Genomic DNA, 23740 nt, shown 5'->3' on the forward strand with positions numbered 1-23740 from the left:
GTTTCCTCCACTGAGGTTTTACTGACTGTGATCTTTGACTCCCTCAATCATTTCCCCTGAATAATCGAGATCTTTTCTTCCTTTCTCTTCCTTCCCCTCTACCTGCTCTACCTTCTTGTCCTCTCGTCATCTTTTCACTTCCCCACCCCCCCCCCCCCCTCTGTCCCCGTCTCCCTCCTGTCCTGTCCTGTCCTGTGCAGGAGAAGCTCCGTCTGGCCGGTCAGGTGTCGGAGGGCAGCAACATGATCAAGACCATTGTGTTTGGTCGCTATGAGCTGGACACCTGGTACCACTCTCCGTACCCAGAGGAGTACGCCCGCCTGGGGAGGCTCTACATGTGCGAGTTCTGCCTTAAGTACATGAAGAGCCAGACCATCCTGCGCAGGCACATGGTGAGGCAGCCTTTTCAGTTTTTGCTGACAGAACCTTGGAAATTTAGAGAATAGATTAAAACCTTAAAGGGATATTTCAACATTTTGGCAAATTTGCCCATTGCCATAATCGCTATAGTCAAAGCAGTAGGTTTGTTACCTTTAATTATCGGTGCAAGCTATTTTTAGAACAGCGGAGCAGAGCCGCGAGCTGCTCAGAGCTACGCTACGGAGGCTAATGGAATTTCTTGGTTTCCCTCATCAAACTCATCAAATACACAATCCAACAACTCCAAAACGCTCTGGTGGACAAGTTATGACCTGCACATTCACCACACTATGAGATAACGGAACGTTACGAGACAGAGTTGTTTTAGAGGCAAATGCAGACCTGGTATCGCGCCAAAAAGAGACTGCTTGTCGAGAAACAGCCCCTGATGGGAACGCGCATCAGCGGTTTTGCATGAATTTACCTCGAAAACAACTCCGTCTGGTAACGTTGTGTTATTATCTCATAGCGTGGTGAATGTGCAGGTCACAACTTGTCCACCAGAGCGTTTTGGAGTTGTTGGAGTGTGTATTTGATGAGTTTGATGAGGGAAACCAAGAAATCCCATGAGCCTCCGTAGCGTAGCTCTGAGCAGCTCACGGCTCTGCTCTGCCGTTCTAAAAATAGCTTGCACCGACAATTAAAGGTAACCCTACTCCTAAAACTACAGGGATTATGGCAATGGGCCAATTTGCCAAATGTACTGATAAATTGACTTGGCACATATATCTATTTTCACTGTCTTCCACATGGCAATGTATACAGGTTATTAATTTAACAGTATCAGATCGGTATCAGGTATGAGCCGATAAACTAAACCCAGGTATTGGTATTCGCACTGGGACTGAAAAAACTGGATCGGTGCTTCCCTTGTAACAACTGATCACATCATAATGTATTTTTAAGGTGTTGTTGCTCATGGTGACAAACCCACAGAGAATCAGCTCTGCCCCTCAGTGACTCTCAGCTCCTGGTTTTGCTCTCTCTGCCCTCAGTGGCCATAGGCAGCAGCTGTTTCACCGGTGAAGCTCTTATAAACTGCTCGCTGCCTGCTCCATATCTGCCTCATATGCAACATCTGTTTCACTAGTTCACCAGGGAGTAGCATGTGTGATGGATTCACATTATGTTGAGGGAGTGTTGTCATCTGAATACAGCTATAAAATTCACAGTTATGTTGGTTGCTGTTACTTTAGTGGTACCGTAAGTCTGTCCGTTTAAGAAACGGCTTGAAGAGATTCAGGCGACAGTGTGCTTGTTTTTTATGCACATGCACACACCAGTAGTTATTGTTGTGTGTCTGACTGGTGTGTATCGATGGCCTGGTATTACGTAAAACCAGTAAACTGTTATAATGTTATGTCTGATCAGTGTTAACACACTGGTCAGTCCTGGACAGTTTATCACAGTTCTGGCCACAGTGTTACTCAGCCTCACGTCTCGCTACCACAAATGAATACAAAGGGAGGCCAACACAGTAGAACAAACCACTCAACCTATTGTGTTATCTAGTTTAGAGTTCGTGAGTGTTGTGCTTGATTAGAAATGGTTTTAGTTTTGACCACTAATAGTCATCCCATTACAGCTAAAGTCTAAAGATTTTAATTACATTTCAGTGTGCCAGATGTGCAGACTGAGACACAGTTTTTGGTGTTACAGCTGCTTTCAAACACACCACCTTTAGTTTCTGTCTCAAACTGCACACTGCCGCCTCTCAGCCTGTCGTCAATACCTCTGATCGATTTTAAGAGGAGTTGCGCAACTTGTTTTATTTTAATGTTGTCTGCTGTGTAGCACTTGGGCAGAGTGAGCAGTTCCAATAATAGGCTTTACATCACAGATTTATTCTGCTTATATATTGTGCATCACTAGATTTGACTACGTGTGACTTATTCCAGGCCTAATAACAAAAAAAGGCTGCGTTATGAAAACAAATGAAAAACGCTGTTGTTTGAAGCTTTCAACTGTGGACATAATGCATTGTTAAAAAATAAATGAAAATGTTCTTCAACATATTTCGATTTAAAAAAAATCAATTGTTCTTTTAAAGTATTTATGTGCAACTTCTGCTCCTATTCATCACATATGTCAATAGAGATAAAAACAACAATCATTCGTTTACTGTTAATTCTTTGTGGTGTGTTTGTGAAGTATGTTTCAGCTAAAACGATCTCTGATTCATCACCGAAAACAGTCACACATCTATGTGGAAATGTGAAAGCACTAAAGTGGAAATTAAAGCAGAAGTAAGTGGTCCGGTCGTTTTCGCTAATGCTGCGTTCCAGGCAGGCTTTTGAAATCGTAAATTACAGCTTCAAGTCACAACTTACGACTTTGTAGCGTTCCAGGCAACCCACTCGTGTTTTTCCGACCTGTTTTACCGGTGAAAGTCACTATAACGGCCACTCGTAACTTCCGACCGGTGAACTCGTACCAGATCGAACTGGTACGACTTCACGGTCGGAAAAATACGAGTTTCCTTGAACGCACCATAACAGTCCTCGTCCCTACGTCGCCACATTCACGGCGTCCCTTGGCTGCACACACAGCCCTGCATGCCGTTCTCTCTCCTCATTGGATAAAAACTGTAGGATACGATAAATGTTTTCTCCTCGGCTCAGAGCAGAGCAGAGGGACTGACAGACCCGTGTTTCGGTCCAAACACTCTATGTAAGTGATTGCTGTCGGAAGATATAACTATTTAAGACTTATATTAACACAAATATATCACTTACTTCTGCTTTAAGTCGTGGCTTAGTTCAGACCAGAACTTTACAGACTCAGTGCCTGCCATGATCATAATTTTATTTCTGAATCATGGAGACTCAATTGAGATTGAGACTTATGATGCAGTTCGCACACAGTTTAAATGAGAGGTGCAAGAAGAGGAGCATTTTTTTTTCTTTTTTGAAACAATGTATTCATTTACATTTTTCATATGCAGTTCACAGCAATAGAACTTCAAATTCCACCCAAACCCACCCCCTCCCAAAACCAAACCCCATAGGCCAACTCTTGCCTTCATCCCTGTAAAAAAAAAAAAAAAAAGATAAAATAATAACATAAGCAATAATAATATTAAACAATAAATAAAGTAATTAATTAATTAAAATAAATTAAAATCATAAAAAGAGAAAGGAAAATACAAAGTACAGCAAAATACATGCAGCAAAGGTTGGCAATGGAGAAGCAGAGCTACTCCTACAGGTGTGCAACAACCACAGCCACCGCCACACTATTGGTAGTACTCAACTAGTCAGAAGTTATCCAGATACATTTTAGAGTCACTCCAGCATTTGTCAAAAAGATGGAAGAAGATGAGCTTTTACTGGACTGTGTGCTCAGCTGCTGTGGGAGCAGAAACACACCTGACAAAAAAATGATAACTACAGATGTGAATTGAACCTTTGTAAAAGTTTTACGACCTCTCTTTGAACTAACCGTAGCTTTGTTATTCCTCCTCGTTCGTCCCTGCTGTGTAAAGGCTAAGTGTGTGTGGAAGCATCCTCCGGGTGACGAGATCTACAGGAAGGGAAACATCTCTGTGTTTGAAGTGGATGGAAAGAAGAACAAGGTGAGAGAGTGCTGCACAGTTCTTACATTTCTGTGATACACACCCTCTTTATTCTGTGATGTTCTCTCACAAGTTCACAAAACTCAATAAAGCAGGTTGTTAGACTTTAGAAATCCAAATAAGCATCATTGTTAATTCTTGGAGAGAGATTGGAGAAAATAGAGAGAGGCAGAATATCTGAATCGCTCGTAGTTGTCACAATGTCAAAAATTAGTACATGCTACATAATCTATTAAAGGGGAATTGCTGTTTTTTACAATCTGGACCTTATTTCTAGCATAAAATATAATCATTTACTCACCCAGATAACTTTGGTGTCATTACAAGTTGTTCCGACGAAATTAGCTCCACCCGAGAGCCACGTATATCCATATAATGTGAGTCTACAGTAGCCTCGTAAACCAGCCTCTTGCGGAAATGCATTTCATTTCATTTCTCGGGAGAGTCTGGCCTCATCCCCCCTGCAAGCGTTTGGGGTGGGCGGGAGCTGGGCGGGAGTAGTAGCAAAGACGGTTTAATATCTTTGGTAGTAGCGTTGACAGACAACCCCATTCAGCCAATCAGCAAGTTGGTGTAGTGACGGGGCTTTGCACCAGTCGGTCCCTGATTGGCCAACGTGCTGTGTCAATCACAGCGGGTGACGCTGATTGGCTCGGCCTTCTGAGGGTTTCAGTCCAAACGCTTAGAATGGGGATGAGGCCAGACTCGGAATGAAATGAAATGCACTTCCGCGAGAGGCTGGTTTACGAAGCTAAGTCTACAGGGCAGCGGAATGCAGCCTCTAAATAACACATTATCTGCCGTGAAACTCGTTCATTTCACCAATATTTTGTTATGATACGCTAGTGCTATTCCCCTCTGAGTCCGGGGTTAGCTGTTATCAACATCCGGGGTCTGTAGGTTGACCTATTAACCTCTGACCTGGATGATGTCATCTCTGAGCGCTGCACGGCTCATTCCGATAATAATGATTCCGCTTCGGCATTCGGGTCCATTTTTAATGCAACTAGCCAGAGCTTTAGTGAGTCCAGGTTGTGGAGAGGAAGCCTGTGGAAGCTGAACTTCGTCCAGCTGCTCATTTTGTTCTGACAAGTCGGAAACACGCAGAAACGAACCATAGTATTAGCAGTAGCAAGAAGCCGTGCTGCGCGGCTCTCAGAGATGACATCATCCAGGTCAGAGGTTAGTGGGTCAACCTACAGATCCCGGATGTTGATAACAGCTAACCCCGGACTCAGAGGGGAATAGCTCTAGCGTATCATAACAAAATATTGGTAAATGAATGAGTTTCTCTGCAGATAATGTGTTATTTAGAGGCTGCATTCTGCTGCCCTGTAGACTCACATTATATGGATATACGCGGCTCTCAGCTGGAGCTAATTTCGTTGGAACGACTTGTAAATGACACCAAAGTTATCTGGGTGAGTAAATGTTCGTATTTTATGCTAGAAATAAGGTCCAGATTGTAAAAAACGGCAATTCCCCTTTAAATCGCCTGTATGTGCAACATAAGAGATACCACCTGTGTGTCTGACCTATTATAACCACTTGACCTGTGTGAAGCTCTGATGGTTTCTAATCAGGTGCGATGTCCTTCCTCTCAGATTTACTGTCAGAACTTGTGTTTGCTGGCAAAACTCTTCCTGGACCACAAGACTCTGTACTACGACGTCGAACCTTTCCTCTTCTACGTCATGACTGAAGCTGACAACACTGGCTGCCACCTCGTCGGATACTTCTCGAAGGTAACCACGGAGACCGTTGCTGAGTGCTCTTTCCTTCAGCTTTTTTTTTTTTTCATGCATCTAGATCACTTGCACAGAAACATTCAGATGAAGGGAGAGCTATGTTTTCCCAAGGTACTGTGGGGAAAATAAGTATTTGATCCTCTGCTGATTTTTAAGTTTGTTCCCCCACAAAAAAATCAACAGTCTATAGTTTTTACGGGAGGTTTATTTCAACAGAAAGAGACAGAATATCAATGATAAAATATAAATCATATAAAGGTTATAAATTAATTTACATTTGATCAAGTGAAATAAGGGCAAAAATCAGCAGGGGATCAAATACTTATTTTCCCCACTGTATGGGGATGAAGGGTTGCGAGTAGATTGAATTTCTGTTTGTGGATTATAAAGACTAAAAATTTAACTAATGAATTTTCTTTCTGCAGGAGAAGAACTCTTTCCTGAACTACAATGTGTCCTGCATCCTCACTATGCCACAGTACATGAGGCAGGGCTATGGCAAGATGCTCATAGACTTCAGTGAGTACAGACTGCAGTTTATGTTGCATTGTGTGTGTATTTATTTAACCTCTGGACACACCAGCTGTGGGTTCTGCAGATTTAGCCGGCTGTCTCAAAAAACACTCTTGTGATTTTAGATATTAAGGTCATTAATATTGTTGCTGTTGTTTTCTTACATTTTTATTTATCTTTAGAGGGGAAAATGCTAAAGCAAGAAATCAAACATAGGCTCTGTCCCCTCTGTCCCTCCAGGTTACCTGTTGTCTAAGGTGGAGGAGAAGGTGGGGTCACCTGAGCGCCCACTGTCAGATCTGGGACTGATCAGCTACCGGAGTTACTGGAAGGAGGTGCTGCTGCGCTACCTCAACAATTTCCAGGGCAAGGAGATCTCCATCAAAGGTAAGAACGAGACCGTCGGTCTGGAAAGAGATGGGAAGATTACAGGAGAGGGAAAGGTTGGACAGCGGTCTGTGAAAATAAAACAGCAGCTCGGTTTGATTACAGTTGTTGGCCAAGTGATTCCTAAGAAGTAGAATCTGGGATCCCCAATGGGTCAGCAGTCCTTCAGACTTCATCTGTGCATGCATGCATTCATGTGTGACCACCTTTTGTGATTGGATCAGAGCGCTGAAGCCACACCAAGTCAGTGTCAGGGTGATAAATGAAAGCGGATGCACACAACACTTCCCTAAGTTCATCAGCTGTGTTGTAGTGGTTGAGTCTGGTCCTGAGGAAAATCCCTGCTACTGCGATGAAAACAAGAACAACTGTGACACGTTAGTTTAGCATCTTTTTTTTTCTCCCCTTACCCCGTCCTTTAGGAGGTCTTTTGCCACCGACCAGGCTGTTGCCTCCGATAAGAATGTTTTCTTAGCACTTTTGCCTGGTTAAAGAGGAACTGTGTAGTATTTTTAGCTTTACTATACAACATTTTTATCTTGATTAAACAACTTTGGAGTAATTGTGATGGTTTAATAAATGACATGTAACTTGTTACGAGGTAGAATGGAGGCTCTCTGCCTTCCACGTAGCGCCTCTTGGCTGAAAACCAGCTCTCGTCTCGGCGGCACCGCAACACAAACGCACCCTGTAACCCGTAATCTTTTGCTTATGATAAGACAACACAGCTCCATGGATCGCTTTCTCGCCGGCTTCGTTGTAAACAAATGCACATGGCCGGGAGGAGGGTTAGCAAAACAGTGGAAAAGCGACCAGACTTGCAGAGTTCTCCTTTAAAGTTTGACGACGATGATGCTATTAAGATTAGCGTGATGTTAATAATACCACCAGACACAAAGTACAGCAGTAATTAGTTCTGCAGGTATCCCAATCTGACAACATCAGTGTCCAAAAGCCACAGCAAGCCAAAGCAGTGACCATCATCATCACACCAACATGCAATCAGTGTTTGTGTTAACATCATTTTATCAGAGTGCACCAGCAGGTGACAGCAGAGCTTTTTCTCCAATTTCCTGCTATATTTACCTCCCATACAGGTGCATACAGGTTTTCTCATGAACAAACAACAGTTCTGTTTAGTGTTTACTTCAGGTTCAGTATAAGTTCTGAATACACCCCCACCTTATAAAAGTTTTGAAAAGCAGATGGAGCTAAATCGTGATCGTCCATTACTGAATAAGTAATGCGCTACCTGCTGCTCCTCCTTCTCCACTCATGCTGTTCATATTAAATATGGATAGCTGGAATTTATAGCAAGTTGCGCCTGGTTAGCTAATGCATCATGATTTCAACACCACTAATTATACAGTACATACCTCAACAGTACGCAATGTAGAGAAGTGAATATTTTCACTCGACTACCACAGCAGACATAAACATAATATTGTCCCTAGTTTTAGATGAGTTACTTTTCACAAAGAACTTAGATTCACAGCAACTCAAAAAACTTTTTGTTGCAGAAAATAAATAGGGAGCCAACACTTCTAATAGCAGATTGCTACTAAGGTCAGACAAAACAGCAAATAATTCAGTACACTCTGTTCCCTTTTGTCCAAGCCTCTTTTTTATTCCTTTTCTTTTGTGTTTGCATTTTTCTCAAAACATCTATGATGAATGAAAAAGTTATTTTGAATTTAGGAAGTTGTTTTGAACTTTTTAAATAATTCTACAGATACAATTCGACTGCTTTGCCTCCGCCATCCTCTAGCATGTGCGTAGAGATTGAACAAAGTGGGTTTTATCATCATTCAATAGTGTTTTGGTTACTTCTCATTACGCAGCTGTGACTGTGGTCATACATACGAATATGTTTTATAATGGTGACTGAGGGAGGATTTCAGTTGTATAGACCAGCGTTTCTCAAACTTTTTTCAGTCAGGGCACCTTTCAAAAGTGCATAAAATCTCACGGCACCCCTGTGTAAAATGTAATTCAAAATGACACTGCATAGCCTAAATGTAAATGTTCTGTTTATTTAGACGGGACAGTAAGCCTGGTACGACGCATGTCCACGGAGCGTCTCTCTCTCTCTCTCTCTCTCTCTCTCTCTCTCTCTCTCTCTGAACGCTGCTGAAACGAGCCGACAGCGCCGCTTGATATACTGTATATATCAGGGGTGGAGTGGGGCAGGGTTAGAATAAGAAAAATAAGAAATATGGGTAGCTATATTTTGCTATTTCCTTCAGAAGTGGGCACCAGTTAGATCATGGATTTGTATTAAAAGTAGGCTGCAGAAATGCTGAATGGGGTGAAAGAGCTGCAATTAGTGCCACTCAAGCATTAACTCTGCTGACCATAACATTACATCCAGTCAGGTATATTTCCCCCTCCCTACTCTGCTCTGCGAATGGATTTTACTGACAGCGCGCTGCACACGCCACGGTTTCGGGTCTTGTCCTACTCACCAACATGCTTCGGTGCCCATAGGTTCCGACTCTCAAGTGGTTAAAATCCAGAAGTAACGGTACCGCGTACCGACCAGGTACCGACGTACCGGCCCACTTAGCACGGACTGTGTTGTCTTGTTAAATTAATATAACTTATAAATAACGTGACACACGGGCAGGACTGATAAGCTTTGCTGTTTAGCTTCCGTGAGTCCTTCTATTTTTAGCCGTAGCCGCTAGTTTAATGATAACTTTCTCAGTGACTTTTCTCCATAGCTTTTCTCTAGCGCGTTTCCCATTTCCTATGAGGCTTTGCGCCATTCTACAATTTAAGAACGAACAAACATTGCTGGTTATTTGTTTGGTCATGAAAGTTCAGTTATATCTGAACAAAAAGAATTAGATTAAGACAGGAGGCTAAACAAAAATCATTTAGTAGTCTGGATTGATGAGAGTCTGCGTCACTATCGCAACCATGAGTGAGATGTACAAAGACAAGAAGTGGTATAAATAATGGTTGGACTGTTGTTATCACTTAATTCAAGGAAACCTTGAAGATTGTCATGAGATTATGATTGATTCACATTAGCCTTAACTCACTGAGGCTGGTCATAAAGGCCGCATAACCGCGCAGGGCAACCTGCTCGATGGTATGCTGGAGCATATTGGCTGGGCGGCCGACCGGGAGATCTCCTGGTCGGCCTGACAGCCACTCCTCAACTGATATATATATATTTCAACTTTGAGCGCTCTGAGCGCCGCGACAAAAAAAGGAAACTCCGACAGCTTTTTTCCGAGCTCCATAGGATCTGAATGGAAAGTAGACGGTGGACACGGCCCCTTTGCATATAAAGAGAATGTATTCTATGAAATGTCAGAAGAGGTATTTTTTTCACGGCACCCTTGACGCAGTCAGACGGCACCCCAGTGTGCCGCGGCACCCACTTTGAGAAAGGCTGGTATAGACACAGCACAGGCCACATCAAGGACACAGCTGTTCAACAAAAAATCTTGCTGTGATTTCTGATTGTTGTGTGTTTGTGTGTGAGCTCAACAGTTTACTGACCTCACCTCATTGTCGTAATGCAAAAACAAACAAATAACTTTTCATTAAGCATATAAAAAGGTGAAACTGCACCTCTGCACCCGCTTTGTTTGTGTTTTGTAATTGTAGTCATTTTTTGTTCTCATGTCCTAGTGTGGGGAACTTTGGGATGGATTGATTTGATTTTGTATATTAAAGTCCCAGACTGAAAAGAATATGATGATTTTGACCCTAAACTTTTTACCTCTATAGCACCATAAGGAGGTCCAATTAGATTTGTCCAGTGATCTGATTTATGTCCAGACACCTGCAGAACTCTTAGAAGTATTAATCAGCAAATGTTAATTAAAGCAGAAGTGAGCAATATTTTTGTGTTAATATAAGTCTTAGGTCTGAAACACGGGTCTGTCAGTCACTCTGCTCTGCTCTGAGCCGAGGAGAAAACTTTTCTCGTATCCTACAAGTTTTATCCAATGAGGAGAGAGAACGGCATGAAGGGCTGTGTGTGCAGCCAATGGATGCGCCTGAATGTGGACGAGGACCAATAGATCCATGACGAGGGCGGGGGCTGCTAACTCCATCTGCTGACAAGACGTTATGGTGCGTTCAAGGCAACCCGTAACTCGTGTTTTTCCGACCTGTGAAGTCGTACCAGTTCGATCTGGTACGAGTTCACGGGTCGGAAGTTACGAGTGGCCGTTATAGTGACTTTCACAGGTAAAACAGTTCGGAAAAACACGAGTGGGTTGCCTGGAACGCTACAAAGTCGTAAGTCGTGACTTGAAGCTGTAATTTACGGTTTCAAAAGCCTGCCTGGAACGCAGCATTAGCCAAAACGACCGGATCGCTTACTTCTGCTTTAACTACTCAACATGCTAATATAATAAGGTCAACATGGTAAACATCACACCTATTAAATATCAGTATATTAAAGCAGTGGTTTAACATTTTGGGAAGGCCCTAATTTATTTCTTTGTTTAGAATTACAGAATCAGACAGCAGCCACACTGACACCATTCAGCAGGTCCCTGATTCTGGCTTTGACATTAGGTTGTAGCTCAAGAATGACTTTATTAATCTCCAAAGGGAAATTAATTCGTCCGTCAACTCATCTACCATTTGCAGAAGAATTAAAAATTCAGCCATGCCTTTTCCATCAGTCTGACCTTCTAACTCAGGCATCTAACTCTTGTTCACAGAGATCAGCCAGGAGACAGCGGTGAACCCAGTGGATATTGTCAGCACACTGCAGTCCCTCCAGATGCTCAAATACTGGAAGGGCAAACACCTGGTTCTAAAGAGACAGGTAGGAAACCAGAGGATCAGAAATCCCATCATGCTTTCCTGTTCAGATTCTACATAACACAGACTATAGTGGATTTTGATCAAAAAGTTTATCAGGTACTCTGGGTAATTAGATTTCATACTTCACTACATAGTATGCAGCTAAAGTGTTTCCTCCTCCTGTAGGACCTTATTGACGACTGGAAGGCCAAGGAGACGAAACGTGGTAACAGCAAAACCATTGATCCCACAGCCTTAAAATGGACGCCGCCAAAAGGGACGTAGAGGAGCTTCCTTTCACACTTCAGAACCACACACACAAACACACACAGACACACAGATCCTCCTCTGTACAGTGGCATGCTCACAGACCCTGAGCCTAAACCCTCACGCGCACTCTTTTTAACGTATAAAATGCTTTAAGTCAGCTACCGCATTCATCCACTCAGTCACTTCCTGTGGCTTCAAGCAGTCACTGTCATCAGCCTGGGCCCTCTAATGACAAAGAATAAAAATGTAAAGATGCGTTGGACCAAAACATGAAGAAGTAATGGTTACGTTTTTAATAACAGGTGAAAAGAGAAGTATTGCGGCTGCAGATGTCCTCAAATGTGTCAAACCAAACTGTTATGAGTTAAACCAATTGTGACATAAGAGTTATCATTTAAATGTACTTAAAGCAATAAGTCATTAATTAGCAATATATAATATACATTCATACATGGGTTGTAGGAGTTGTAGGAGTTTAATTTTGTTTTCCATTTTTCAATAACACATTGTCACTAGATATGAACATCCTACACTGTCCATCAAACCCTTGTTTTATAACACCACTGTGTTTAAGATTACTGGTTCATTTGACATTGCACAAAGGACAAGTATGGAGCCTCAAAATGTTCAATATATATATAAAAAAATAGTTCTATGAAAAACAGTGTTATATATTTACATATATATATATAGAAAAAATAAAACAATAATTTTCATATTCTTATCTTCCTTATATCACATATAATTTCATGTCATTTTCATTACACTGCTGTTGTCAACGGCCATCTTGTCACATTCCTCGTTTCCTAAGCTAACAAGCTCAACAATTATTACCAGTTTTAGTTGGTTAACTGACGTTAGCTCGAGCAATAACAATGACAAAGTAATTCTGAATTAGCTTTCAAGCTGCTGCTGTACATGAACACAAAATAAACCTTCTTGTTTTATTTATTTCTCTTAACAAGGCTACACATGCTAACTGGCCAAGTTGTAAAATTGGTTTATTGATATAATTATTATAAGTGAAGACCCACTTTGTTCTTCAGCAGCTAAATAGCTTCTCTTTACTATGCTGGCCTAGCTAGCTAGCCACTTTGGTAGTTAGCATGGGACGCCCTGGTAAGATGAAGTTTAAAGCTGAAGAGATGTTGTTACTGTGTCTGCAGACGGTTTCATTCACAGCAGCGGCCCCTTGTTTGATGATTCACAATTTGACAGTGTTGTCACTGAAGCTAGCAGGTGCTAATTGGCTAATTCAGGTTGCAGTTGTTGAGCTGCTAACTCAGAAGAGGTAGTGCGCAATCGGCTAACTGGCCGGAATATGGACTAATGACAACCTCCCTGTTATTAAAAGTGAAAAAATTAAAAATAACATGGATAAAATGAATTAAATTTAAAATGTAATTAAATTCTTTGAGATACCGTAGTGGAGAAGCCTGATCTTTGCTATTCATGTTTGTGTTTGGTATTTTCAGGTTGAGGCCTCAACTACATTCTTGTCCATCATACAATATGACAAGAATATAGAAATATGGAGCCACATGCAGACAGCCAGTGATGTTAGTCTACCTAGGATGGCCGCTGATACCTCGTCAAGCTCATTTGTTATCTGAACAGTGAAAGTAATTGTGCATTGTTAGCGCGCCTCCTCTTGGACACTTAATTAGCACAGACCGCCAGGCATACCCGCTAATCCAATCAGAGACGGCCAGTATTGAACCTGTGCTGCATCTCACTCTGCTCTGGAGACAGAACCCGTGTCGGCAGCACACTGACTCACCCGGCGCGCTGTTGCAGACGTACACCAGCTGGCTGTGATTAAACAGGACAAGGCCTGGGCCCAAAATGCATCAGGTTTTCTGAGAATAGGAGTCCTGACCTCAATTTACCAACCTGGTCACATGACTTAACAAAACAGGGAGAGCCTTGTAAAATGAATTTGATCATTTTCACAACAGAAAACCTGGAAAAGTTAAAAGAAAAATACAGTTTGATGATTCCCATGAATAAAATATTACTTAATATTAACCATATTTGATTTCACATAGTGTGTGTAGGCAGAACTGCTGTTGAGCAACGTGGGGTTAAGTGTCCACTAAAGTTTGTTAAATTGACTCCGACAAAATTGTAATGGTGTGAAGAGTTAAGATGGTCTCGGGTCAGTTCTGTTACCTCTTTTTGTGTAAATAAGAGAAAAGAAATGGTGCTCGGACTGAACAGTGACTGCTTGAACTCAGAGCAAATCAGTTTTGCTTCACTGTCATGCAACAAACACACACAAACACCCATCTCACTAGTCAGTCGGTTAACCAGGGAGCTATAGCTGCCATTGGCCACGTTTGTACAGTGTTATGTCACCAGGATGGGACCTTTTGTTATCACCCTCCTTTTTGTTTTTTCACTTTTATCTTAATGTTGGTTGTGTTGTTTCATGGTGTCATGAACAGTGAGTACACAGGGAATCTCAGCTGTTAGGAGTGTGTGGGGAGCTCACAGACACGTTGCTGTGTTTTCTGTGCCCTTTGTGTTGCTTTTGTTCAAGTTCTCAATGATATTTTACACTTTTTCTACCTCTGAGGTTTTACCACTGTATAAATACTAGGACGGCTCATTTTAAGCTTTTTTGTTTTCTTGTTTTTTATTCTGTGCGTTAACATGTGAAAAAAAATGTAGCTGTGTTTGGCCAGCAAGTTTTTTTATTAGATTTTTTAAAATATGCTATTTATATTCTTAAAAAAAAAAAAAAAGATATGTAACCTGTGTAGAGCGTGAAAGACAAAGTCTGGTAGGGGAATGTCTACTCTCCGGAGCCGGCTTCCTTGTGAATAGAAATATTTATTTAAAATTTCTATGTAGATTTGAATGTGTTCCCAAGCTCTTGAAAAAGGTACAGTAGGGAGAATCCACCACCAACTACGTCAATGACAAAGGTCATTTTCATTTCAGAGGTTTTATCTCATCAAAAGTGACCTACGATTGAATCAGTGTCACTTTAACACATCATCACAATGTTTTTTTACCCCCTGCAAGCATTTTAGAAAAATACAAGCACAATCTGAATGAATTGCTGAGTGCGATCAGCAGCATTTTGTAATGTTATTTGTCCTCCATAAGCTCACTGTGGTTGATTGCAAATTGAATTTATTTTATTGACAATCTCCATATTTATTAATTTAGATTTAGATCCATTTGTACCCAGCGATATGTTAACATGTGTTGGAAATGTGTAGTCTCCTTGTTGTGAGTCAAATGGGAAAATTGATACTACTCTCTCGTCTCAATTGTAAAAATGTAAATAAGTTAACAACAGCAGCTCGTTAGCTTAGCTTAGTTTAGCTTAGCGCAAAGATTGAAAGCAGGGCTAAACAGCTAGCCTGACTCTGACACTGTTACAGTTTGGATTAAACAAACTAGATTTAATGTTCATTCAATGTTCATCAGCTTTAGAAGCCTGAGGAGGTAGATGTTATTATCTTAGGACAGAGCCAGGCCAGCGTTTTCTTGTGTCTTTATGCTAAGCTAAGCAGCTAATTACAGTAGCAAGATATTTAGCGTGCACACAGGAGAGTGGTATCACCCCTCCTATCTGACTCACACAAAAAAAAGTGAATTTCATAAGATGTCAAGGTTTTCCTTTAAGAACTGCGCATAAGCTTAGACAGCAGTTGGCTGTGAAATCGGAGGTGTGTGGCCAACGATGTCAGATTGCATCAGCCGTTTTGTAGATTGTTTCTTTTGTTGTAGCTCTTGTTTCACAATTTCAAATGTGGAGGAAGCATTTTCTTTCCCAAGCTACAGTCTGAAGTTACATTTGTTTGTTTTGTTTCTGTCGACTTTAAAGTGCATATGTTTGAAGATGTTATTTCTTTTTTTTTCTTTTTTCTTTTTCTTTGTCATCCGTGGAATCATTTGTCTTTGTTTTATATGTTTATATATATATTTTTTAACCCTGTGGTTAGTTCTCCTGTTTTCACATGGATCTTTCATGCAAAGAGTTCACCAGTTGTGTCACCGACCGGCAGATTTAAAATCAATACAAACAGTTCATGCATTTCAGAGAGCAACATTTTTTTCCTTTTAGCACCTGTTCTCAATAAACCTCTCTGCAATGTGCTACTGAGAAAAAATACTGCTGACTGTTGTAGGGAGAGTTTTTGTTCTTGTCAGTTCCTAAGTGCATTTACAGGAAAGTGCACTTAATTTTTGAACGAATTTCAAAGTAAAAAAAAAAAGAAAATAGAAAGGAAAGGGGGGGGGGAAATCAGTTCTAAAACACAACACCTGATAATGATGTTCACAGGTGAACAGTTTTGTTCTCCATTTGTCATTGTTGAGATCATCACGTAATCTAAAGGATCAGCTGTAGTCGTGAGGTCCTGCTTTCAGTGCCTGTGAATGAACTGTAATTTGTGCTTTGTATTGATGGAGCAGTGGTTAACACTGTCGCCTCACAGCAACTAGGTTGTGGGTTCAAATCCTGGTACGGCCAAAAGCTTTCTGTGAGGAGTGAGACTCTGACTTCCTCCCACAAAGACATGCAGGCTAACTGCAACCTAACTGCTCATAGGTGTCTCTGTATGTCAGTGCTCCTCACAGATGGCGTCTTCTTTAGAAACGCCTTTTTTACATTGACTTTCAAGTCGTGCAGAGAGATAATAGTCATGAGCAGAGACTTTATTTTTCTCAAGCTATAGCAGAAAATGGACCTGAGTATTTCCTTACCATAAGAAACTCAAAACATTTTTATCATTAAAGAGATCTGGAACATGTTGAGCATGAGCACTTTTTAAAGAAACCTTCCTCTCTTGATGTCAGTCCACCTTCTTTCTTTCTTTTCTTTTTCATCCTGTTGTCTTGCTGTTTCCTCTGTGCCAGTGGCAGCTATAGACGATCACAGCAACTTGTTGGTTATTGACGCATTTGAACGGGATCTCAGTCACTTAGAGAAACAAGAGGCATTCTGTCATCTCCCATAAGCCAGCGAGCTGCCGTAGTACTGCTACCTATTTAATCTACGCACACAAAGCAGAGACACACAAAAGTAGCGTGGCATTGATATGTAGCTCAGTTGTGCTTTTGTACTTGCTTCCTCCCCTTCCCTCCTCTTCAATAAATGCAGATGGTTAAGCTTTGACTGATGTGTTGTTTGTGTGTTAGCTGTGTCCCCCCGGGCAACAGCGCAAAGAGAGGGCTGATGGGTAAAGCTTTGTTTGGGTCTGGTCATTTTCTGTATGAGCAAACTGGGAAGTGGCATTCTGCTCCTTGAGATGAACATCTGTCTGTCTTGATGAGGCGTGCCTCCACTCGGCTCCGTGTCCTAATGAGATTCAGTGACGACGCTAAGGAGAGTGGAGGTGGAGTGGATCTTAATTTGGAAACCATAGAAAATTCAGTGAATTAAATGAGTAAAGCATGTTAAAGATTGGTCTTTGTATTTATCAGGGTTCCTACGCAAGTATGGAAAAGTATGGAATTTGATTTTATACATTTCCAGGTCTGGAAAAGTATGGAAAATGGAAATTATTGTATGGAAATATATTTAACTTAATACTTAAATTATTTGGGTTAATTATTTTGTATGTGCTACTGTATAGCTACAATCTCCTGGAAATTATTTGGTTACATAATGGCATACACTTTCAGAATATGAAATGAAAACAAATTATTAATTGCATGATTTTTTTTATATAATGCACAACTATTTACTCATATATCACAAATTATTTGAATTTAGTACCGAGAAGTCTGGAAATTAGGGTCCTGAAAAAGTATGGAATTTGGAATTTTCAAATGTGTAGGAAACCTGATTTATGAAGTAGTGTTCTGACTCAGTCCCAGCTCCCAAATCAAATCAAATCAACTTTATTTATATGGCACTTTTCATACGATTGGGTAGCACAAAGTGCCTCACAGAGAATAAAAATAAATAGATACACAAATACAGACCGTCCCAACAAAATATGTCTCACTAACAGCAGAGACGTTCTAATATTGGGCTTTGCTAACAGCTGTTAATCTGCCTCAGGGGTGGAAACCAATGCCAATGATGGTGACTCTTGTCTTCTACTGACTAGACTAAAGTTAGCATGCTCACTGCAGCGCTGACCCCAGACCAGATGACTCTCATCCCTGTCTGATGCTGACTCACAGTGGCCTCCCATCTGCCTCTGAGACTCAGAGAGCTTTTGTGCTATAAAGACAACAACGGACCGAGCTCCAGTCTACATTTAGTGGCAGAGGAAGATGAAATAATTATATCTGTTCAACTGTGAAATTCTAAGTGCACACAGCCAAACAGAAGTGACTAAATAAACCGATTCTGGATACGCAACTCAAGGCAAATCCTTCTATAACTTTAATATTGCTTCTTTGTAAAAAAAAAAAAAAAAAGGATGAATCACTGCTCTGTAATAAGGGGTGATTAAGCAGAAAGCGTGAGGACCACTGTAAGTAAACAAAAAAGAAAATGAACTTGACATCTTCCATACATTTTTTACAGTTGTCATGTGGCAGATGTTTTCAGAGACCTTTGCCTAGAAGTTGACGTGTCTTTGAATGAAATTTAAATTAAATTAAATTAAATTACATTTGCATTACCAATAAACAAATGGAAAACAAATATTCTGTGTGTTTTATTTTGGATAGTCTAATGGAGACTACACCAATTTCACACAGTGAACTCAACATGAGCAGTGCGTGTTAACTAGTAAAACCACTTGTTCATCCTGTGTGTTACTGTTATGTCTGGGAAAATAACATTGATGATGTCACGGTGATGTCAACTGGAGTTTGACGTGACTGTTTGAGAGGGAAGTGGTTGAATTGCATTATGGGAAAGGCGGGATTCAGGTATTTTTGGAGTCAGAGCCACAGGACGTCTTTGCTTCTGCTGCTTCTGTCCTGACCACTGCTGTTTGGTCCGTCTCTGCCTGAGCCCAGATTGTATTTCAGAATGAGCAGCACTGTGTCACCGGAGTGCACCTTTAAAAATATGATATTGACAAACTAATATACGTAAAGAAGAGAGGGTTTCTCTTCCAATAAAATGTTAGAAACATGCACGTGAACAAAATTTGCATTGTCATTACTAGGGTTGCAAAATTCCGTGAATTTTCAAAGTTGGAAACTTTCCATGGGAATTAATGGGAATATATAGGAATTAACGGGTATATATGGGAATAAACGGGAATAAATCTGAAATTTACAAAATTGAAGGTTGGCCCTTAACAGGGAACTTAAATATAGTTGGGGAAAATATATTGTAGCATAATCTTGGCTAAAACAACTAGATTTAATGCAAGTACACTTGAATATCTATGCTATTCCTCAATCACATGCACACAGCTCACTGCTTACTGCAGAGCTGTTGAGGCCACATCCCTATATGCACTGTGCATTCCTCCATCACATGCACAGATGATTTCTTGAACGCTGGAGGCCACACTTTTGGGGGTCATTTTACTATTTGATTGGGTAGTGGAGGGGTGGGGGTGGGGGTGAGTAATATTTTACTCAACATTCATGTTTTTATTCAGTGTTCAGTAAAAGAATTGATTGTTCATACAAGAATTAAAACTTGATAAAGTTCTACTCACAAATAAATCTGTTGAAATGTCATGTTTTTTAATTGTATTATTTAGCATGAATGTCTGCTCATGACAAAACAAAATATTCACATTTATGTTTGGATATGATACAGTTTGTTTACATTACCCCCAATTTCCAGTTAATTCCCATAAATTCCCATAATTCCCATGGAAAGTTTCCAATTTGGAATATTTCCAAAATTCCCCAGTTTTATGGAAAGTTTCTGGAAATTTACTGGAAATTTTCCGCCCCTTTGCAACCCTAGTCATTACTGTGACGAACAATGAACATTTCAGTAATCTGCAGTAAAAGGAAGTTTTTATCATATAGGCTCACACCAATCTGTTCCAGGTGGATTACAATTCCTTTACTATAGCATAAGAAAATAAAGACACATGTAGATACTGTAATCAGCTTTAATTGATTTCGCATGAAATAAGCAACCGCCCTCAAAAGACATAAGGCGTTCATGTACATAGTTTTGAATGTGACAAAAATATCAGCATTAACAATATAGATTATAGTTCAACAGTGATGTTCAGGCGGTGATCTCAGTGTTTTGTAGCAGCTTTAATTAACTTGAGTAGATTGCAGCAGATGTTGAACATCTGTCCCGGTCACAGTGTGACAACCCTGCGCCCTGTTGGTCAACAACGTTGGACTGCATCGGACATTGTAGTTGAATCAGAGATGTTATTATGGTTAGAGTGATTTTTTGTTGTTGTTGTTGTTATTTTCATTTTCAGCTTTAATACGTGTCGGGTTTCCACTCCTCCTCCATATCTGGAAAAATGAAAGAAAAAGAAGAGGTAGAACACACACAGAAACTCTTTTTATCCAGCCATCCACAAAATAAACATGTTACAAAAAGAGGTGTAAAACATTTACACCACGGTAACGTTGCCTTGATATTTCAATGGAACTGAAGGTGTTTGCTTTACCTTCACCTAAACTCCTCCTGCCCATGAGTCCAACAAACATCTCCCCTTTATTTCCTGATTCAGAGGTGGAGAGGAAAAATTCATTTCAGGAGGATCAACAGAGACTAAATTCTCTTAAAAACTGGCGGTGATCAAGAAAAAGAAGAAAAACTAATGTCTTTGTTGTGGTGTTATTATACTCACTTTTCCTGCCCAGTCTCACGGGCTGAGACGCACCTGACAAAAAGAGGAGATTAAAATGTTGAATTGGTGATGAAAAGTACGAAGGAGAAGCTGTGAGCATCAGGAGGAGCATCACACACATCTTACTGGAGCACTAAGTATAATTTGGCTACTTTAAGAACATATTAAATCAGCTTTACAGTCCCCATACAGTACAGTAATGTGTTTGGTTATTCGCGTGTTTACCGGAGCTTCTTCCCATCAGGCCGTGGAACTGCTGTGCTTTGGACCGCTTGATGAGGTCTGCCAGCCGGATGCTGATTCCTCTCTCAAGCGGGTAGCCCTGAACACACACAAACACACACACACACAAACACACATGGCAGAGGTGAGTCATCTATGTAGCCCAAAGTTGAAGCTATACTCCTCCTTTAAATCATCCAGACCCTGCTGTCTGATGGACTGGGAGACTTGGTGCTGACACTGAGCAGATCATATTATCACATAATGGGCATCTACACTCTGTATTATTCTGGCTTTTCACCAATGGCCTCGTAAAAACTCACTCACTCATCACTTGTTGCACTTCTTCCCATCTGAAGCTTGATGTTGTGCTTCTGCTCCTCAGTAGCCTATTTGTCTGGGAAGACGTTTCGCCTCTTATCCAAGGGGCTTCACCAGTTCTTTGTCTTTGTCTAGCTAGTGCGGACTAGTGAGACTTGTCGCGTACGAACTGATGAAGCCCCTTGGATAAGAGGTGAAACGTCTTCCCAGACAAATACAAGTCCAGTTGCCTACGATTCAATTTGCCCAGAAAAGAACGATGACCTGGATGAATGAGAATATCCATAGACATTCTGCTCCTCAGATGTCAGAGGTTGAAAACTCTCTCTCTCAATTCAATTCAATTCAATTCAATTCAATTCAATTCAATTCAATTCAATTCAATTCAGTTCAATTCAATTCAAATGGCTTTATTGGCATACACATATATATGACATACATTGTCAAAGCAAGCGTTTGGAATTTAAAAAATAATCATAATAACAATTAAGGAGAACAATATCTATAGTGTTGTTAATACTGTACAAAGAATTGGACAAACAAATACAAATGTCTCTTTCTTCATACAATTGTGTACAATCCTGTCTTCCCCTGCTTTTATATAAAAGAAAATGATTATAAATATGATTTTCAGTCAATGATTTTAAAGTGTGGTGCAGATAATGACTGATTAATATTATTTGATGCATCTTCAACTGCTGTTAAATAGATTCCCATCAGTTCTGTATCAGTGCACTACTTCTCCCACACGCCTAATGAGTCAGTTTAGATTTCTGGGTGATTTTTTGCAATCAGGGAAGACCTGAGTGTGTGAGTGTATGTGCCTGCAGTGTCTAGTGTAGCTGTCTGTCGCATCCCCCCCCAAAGTCTCTCTCCTTTATTTTGTCTCACTACACTATATCCATAATTCTCTGGGATGCGCGGCCCCGGACTATACTGCCCTAAAGGCAAAGTGCAGTATCTGTAAAAATGCGTTTTGTGTTTTTCATTGTCAGGTTTAAGCATCAAATTATGAATAACTACCAAGTCTATAATTGATTAGATAAAGGTGGACTGAATTAAATGTATTTTGCAGTTTGTCTTTCTGACCAGTTTTGACCGTTTTATGGCAGATAGCCTACTGCATTTCTGCCTTGGTTTTGGTGCAGATACTGCACTTTGGCTTGGTTTCACAGTGCTTTTTTGGATGGACAGCAAAATAAAAAGCCCAATAACTCTGTAGTAGCAATATTACATTCTACCAGTTTGAAGAGAATATGCCACACTTTTGATTGGTCAAAAAAGAAAAATTGAAAAAATGCAGATACTGTAGGCTACTTTGCCTTTGTAGGGCAGAATAGACGCGTCTGTCCAGTGACTGCACTGGGCAGGATAACAGACTGTACATTCATTCTACAGGTAAATCATTTTAGGCAACAACAAACCAAACAAACAGTAGACATTTGTAGTGTAGTAGGTAGCTCATCTCAACTTTGTCAACTTTGTCGGACGTGCCAAATCAGAAATTATTTACAGGCTATTTCTTCATGAGGCCAGAATAAGAGATACATAGGCTATCTAAAGAAGGAACATATGTCAGTTTAAATTAATTTACTTGTTATTTTTGCATTATTTGCTTCTAATCCCTCGGCTCATTCTGTATCAGATGACGCTGAGTGTGTGGAGCTGTCCGCGGTGCTGAGACTTGTCCGTGGGAGTAAAATAATCAGATCGCCAAAGAAAAGGAAAAAGGACGTTTTTCTGGTCTTTTTTTTTTTTTTTGGAGATTTAACCTGAATCCGATATAATTCTGCACATGAACACCGACTTATCTCTAGTGGTGTAATGTAGCTTTAGAGGAGATTCAAGCGGGCGGAGAGACAGAAAATTGCTTTAAATCTGAATAAAGATTTACAGATATGTTTTTTTTTTCTAAATCTCTGTCCATCTTCCTGTTCATCCTCTATTAAATATATATATATAGTTTTTTTTTGTTTTTTTTTTACCTGCCAGTTCTCCACGGTCCAGATCTCCCCGTCCTCCTCTTCACTGGACAGCGGACTGAGACCCAGCGTACCGAAAACCTGCACGAACACGACCACCAGCAGCACCACCACGAACTTCAGAGCCTCCATCCTTCACCTATAAGCCTCGCTAAAATAAAAAGTGTCCGCAGGTGGTCAAGAAGAAGAACTTCCCCGATATGGACGCATACAGGAGCCAAATAACTTCGAGGCAAAGGAAAGTGTGTTTGTGTGTCTTGTTGTTGCTCCTGAGTGAAGGTCTCCCTTTACTCTTATAAACTCCCTGCTCGCTCCTCCCTCCCGCCCATCTCCAGCCTCATATTAAAGGGAATATATCCTCCACTCCACATATATTTTTTTTCCCCTTCTTGTCTGACTCAGACATAATGTGCGTGAGCAAACTTTATCTTATCTGCTGCCAGCTGGACACAAACTGTGAAGGATGGATGTGCTGATTTGTTTGTCTTTGTTACTCACCTGTGATGTTTCGGAAACCCATAGGATCGATTGATGAGCTGGTCAAGCAGAAAAATATGGTATGAATGAACAGAGGGGAGCATGAAAAGCAGATGTTTGAGTTATCAGGTCAATGAACAACAAAGAAGGGGCCACGGGCAAAGACAAGACAGGTAGTTAGGCTACTTCACAGGTTCAAAAGCAGAAACATGCCAAACCAAATCATGACTGAAACCGTCACTGTTTTATGTATTTTTCTGTTTCAGATCTGCCTTCAAACCAGAACCAGATCGCAATCATGTTTTGTGTCATCTTTATGGCTTGTGTCACCTCCTTCAG

General features: G+C 40.7%; 2 protein-coding genes across 6 annotated transcripts in view; one reads left to right on the forward strand and one right to left on the reverse strand.

The window, feature by feature from the left end:
- Positions 1-16815, forward strand: part of LOC146983497 (histone acetyltransferase KAT7-like) — a 29452-nt gene extending 12637 nt beyond the window's left edge. For all 5 annotated transcript variants that reach the window (XM_085785094.1, XM_085785096.1, XM_085785092.1 and 2 more), the window contains exons 9-15: positions 201-392; positions 3905-3994; positions 5599-5739; positions 6168-6261; positions 6496-6642; positions 11334-11440; positions 11605-16815. In XM_085785094.1, coding sequence (XP_085641220.1) covers positions 201-392; positions 3905-3994; positions 5599-5739; positions 6168-6261; positions 6496-6642; positions 11334-11440; positions 11605-11703 — 870 coding nt within the window. In that variant the 3' untranslated portion in view covers positions 11704-16815. The remainder of the gene's footprint in view (positions 1-200; positions 393-3904; positions 3995-5598; positions 5740-6167; positions 6262-6495; positions 6643-11333; positions 11441-11604) is intronic.
- A 3190-nt stretch (positions 16816-20005) lies between these two features.
- On the reverse strand, positions 20006-23153 carry LOC146983498 (uncharacterized). Its single transcript, XM_085785463.1, has 5 exons — positions 22928-23153; positions 20625-20721; positions 20400-20432; positions 20217-20270; positions 20006-20058 (listed from the first exon to the last, which is right to left on the reverse strand). The coding sequence occupies exons 1-5, from the start codon at positions 23054-23056 to the stop codon at positions 20024-20026; spliced, it is 348 nt and encodes a 115-aa protein (XP_085641589.1). The 5' UTR covers positions 23057-23153; the 3' UTR covers positions 20006-20023.
- Positions 23154-23740: the final 587 nt, after the last annotated feature.

Source organism: Trachurus japonicus, chromosome 8 (genome assembly GCF_045865225.1).
Source record: "Trachurus japonicus isolate A0001 chromosome 8, Traja_1.0".
Lineage (NCBI taxonomy): Eukaryota > Metazoa > Chordata > Actinopteri > Carangiformes > Carangidae > Trachurus > Trachurus japonicus.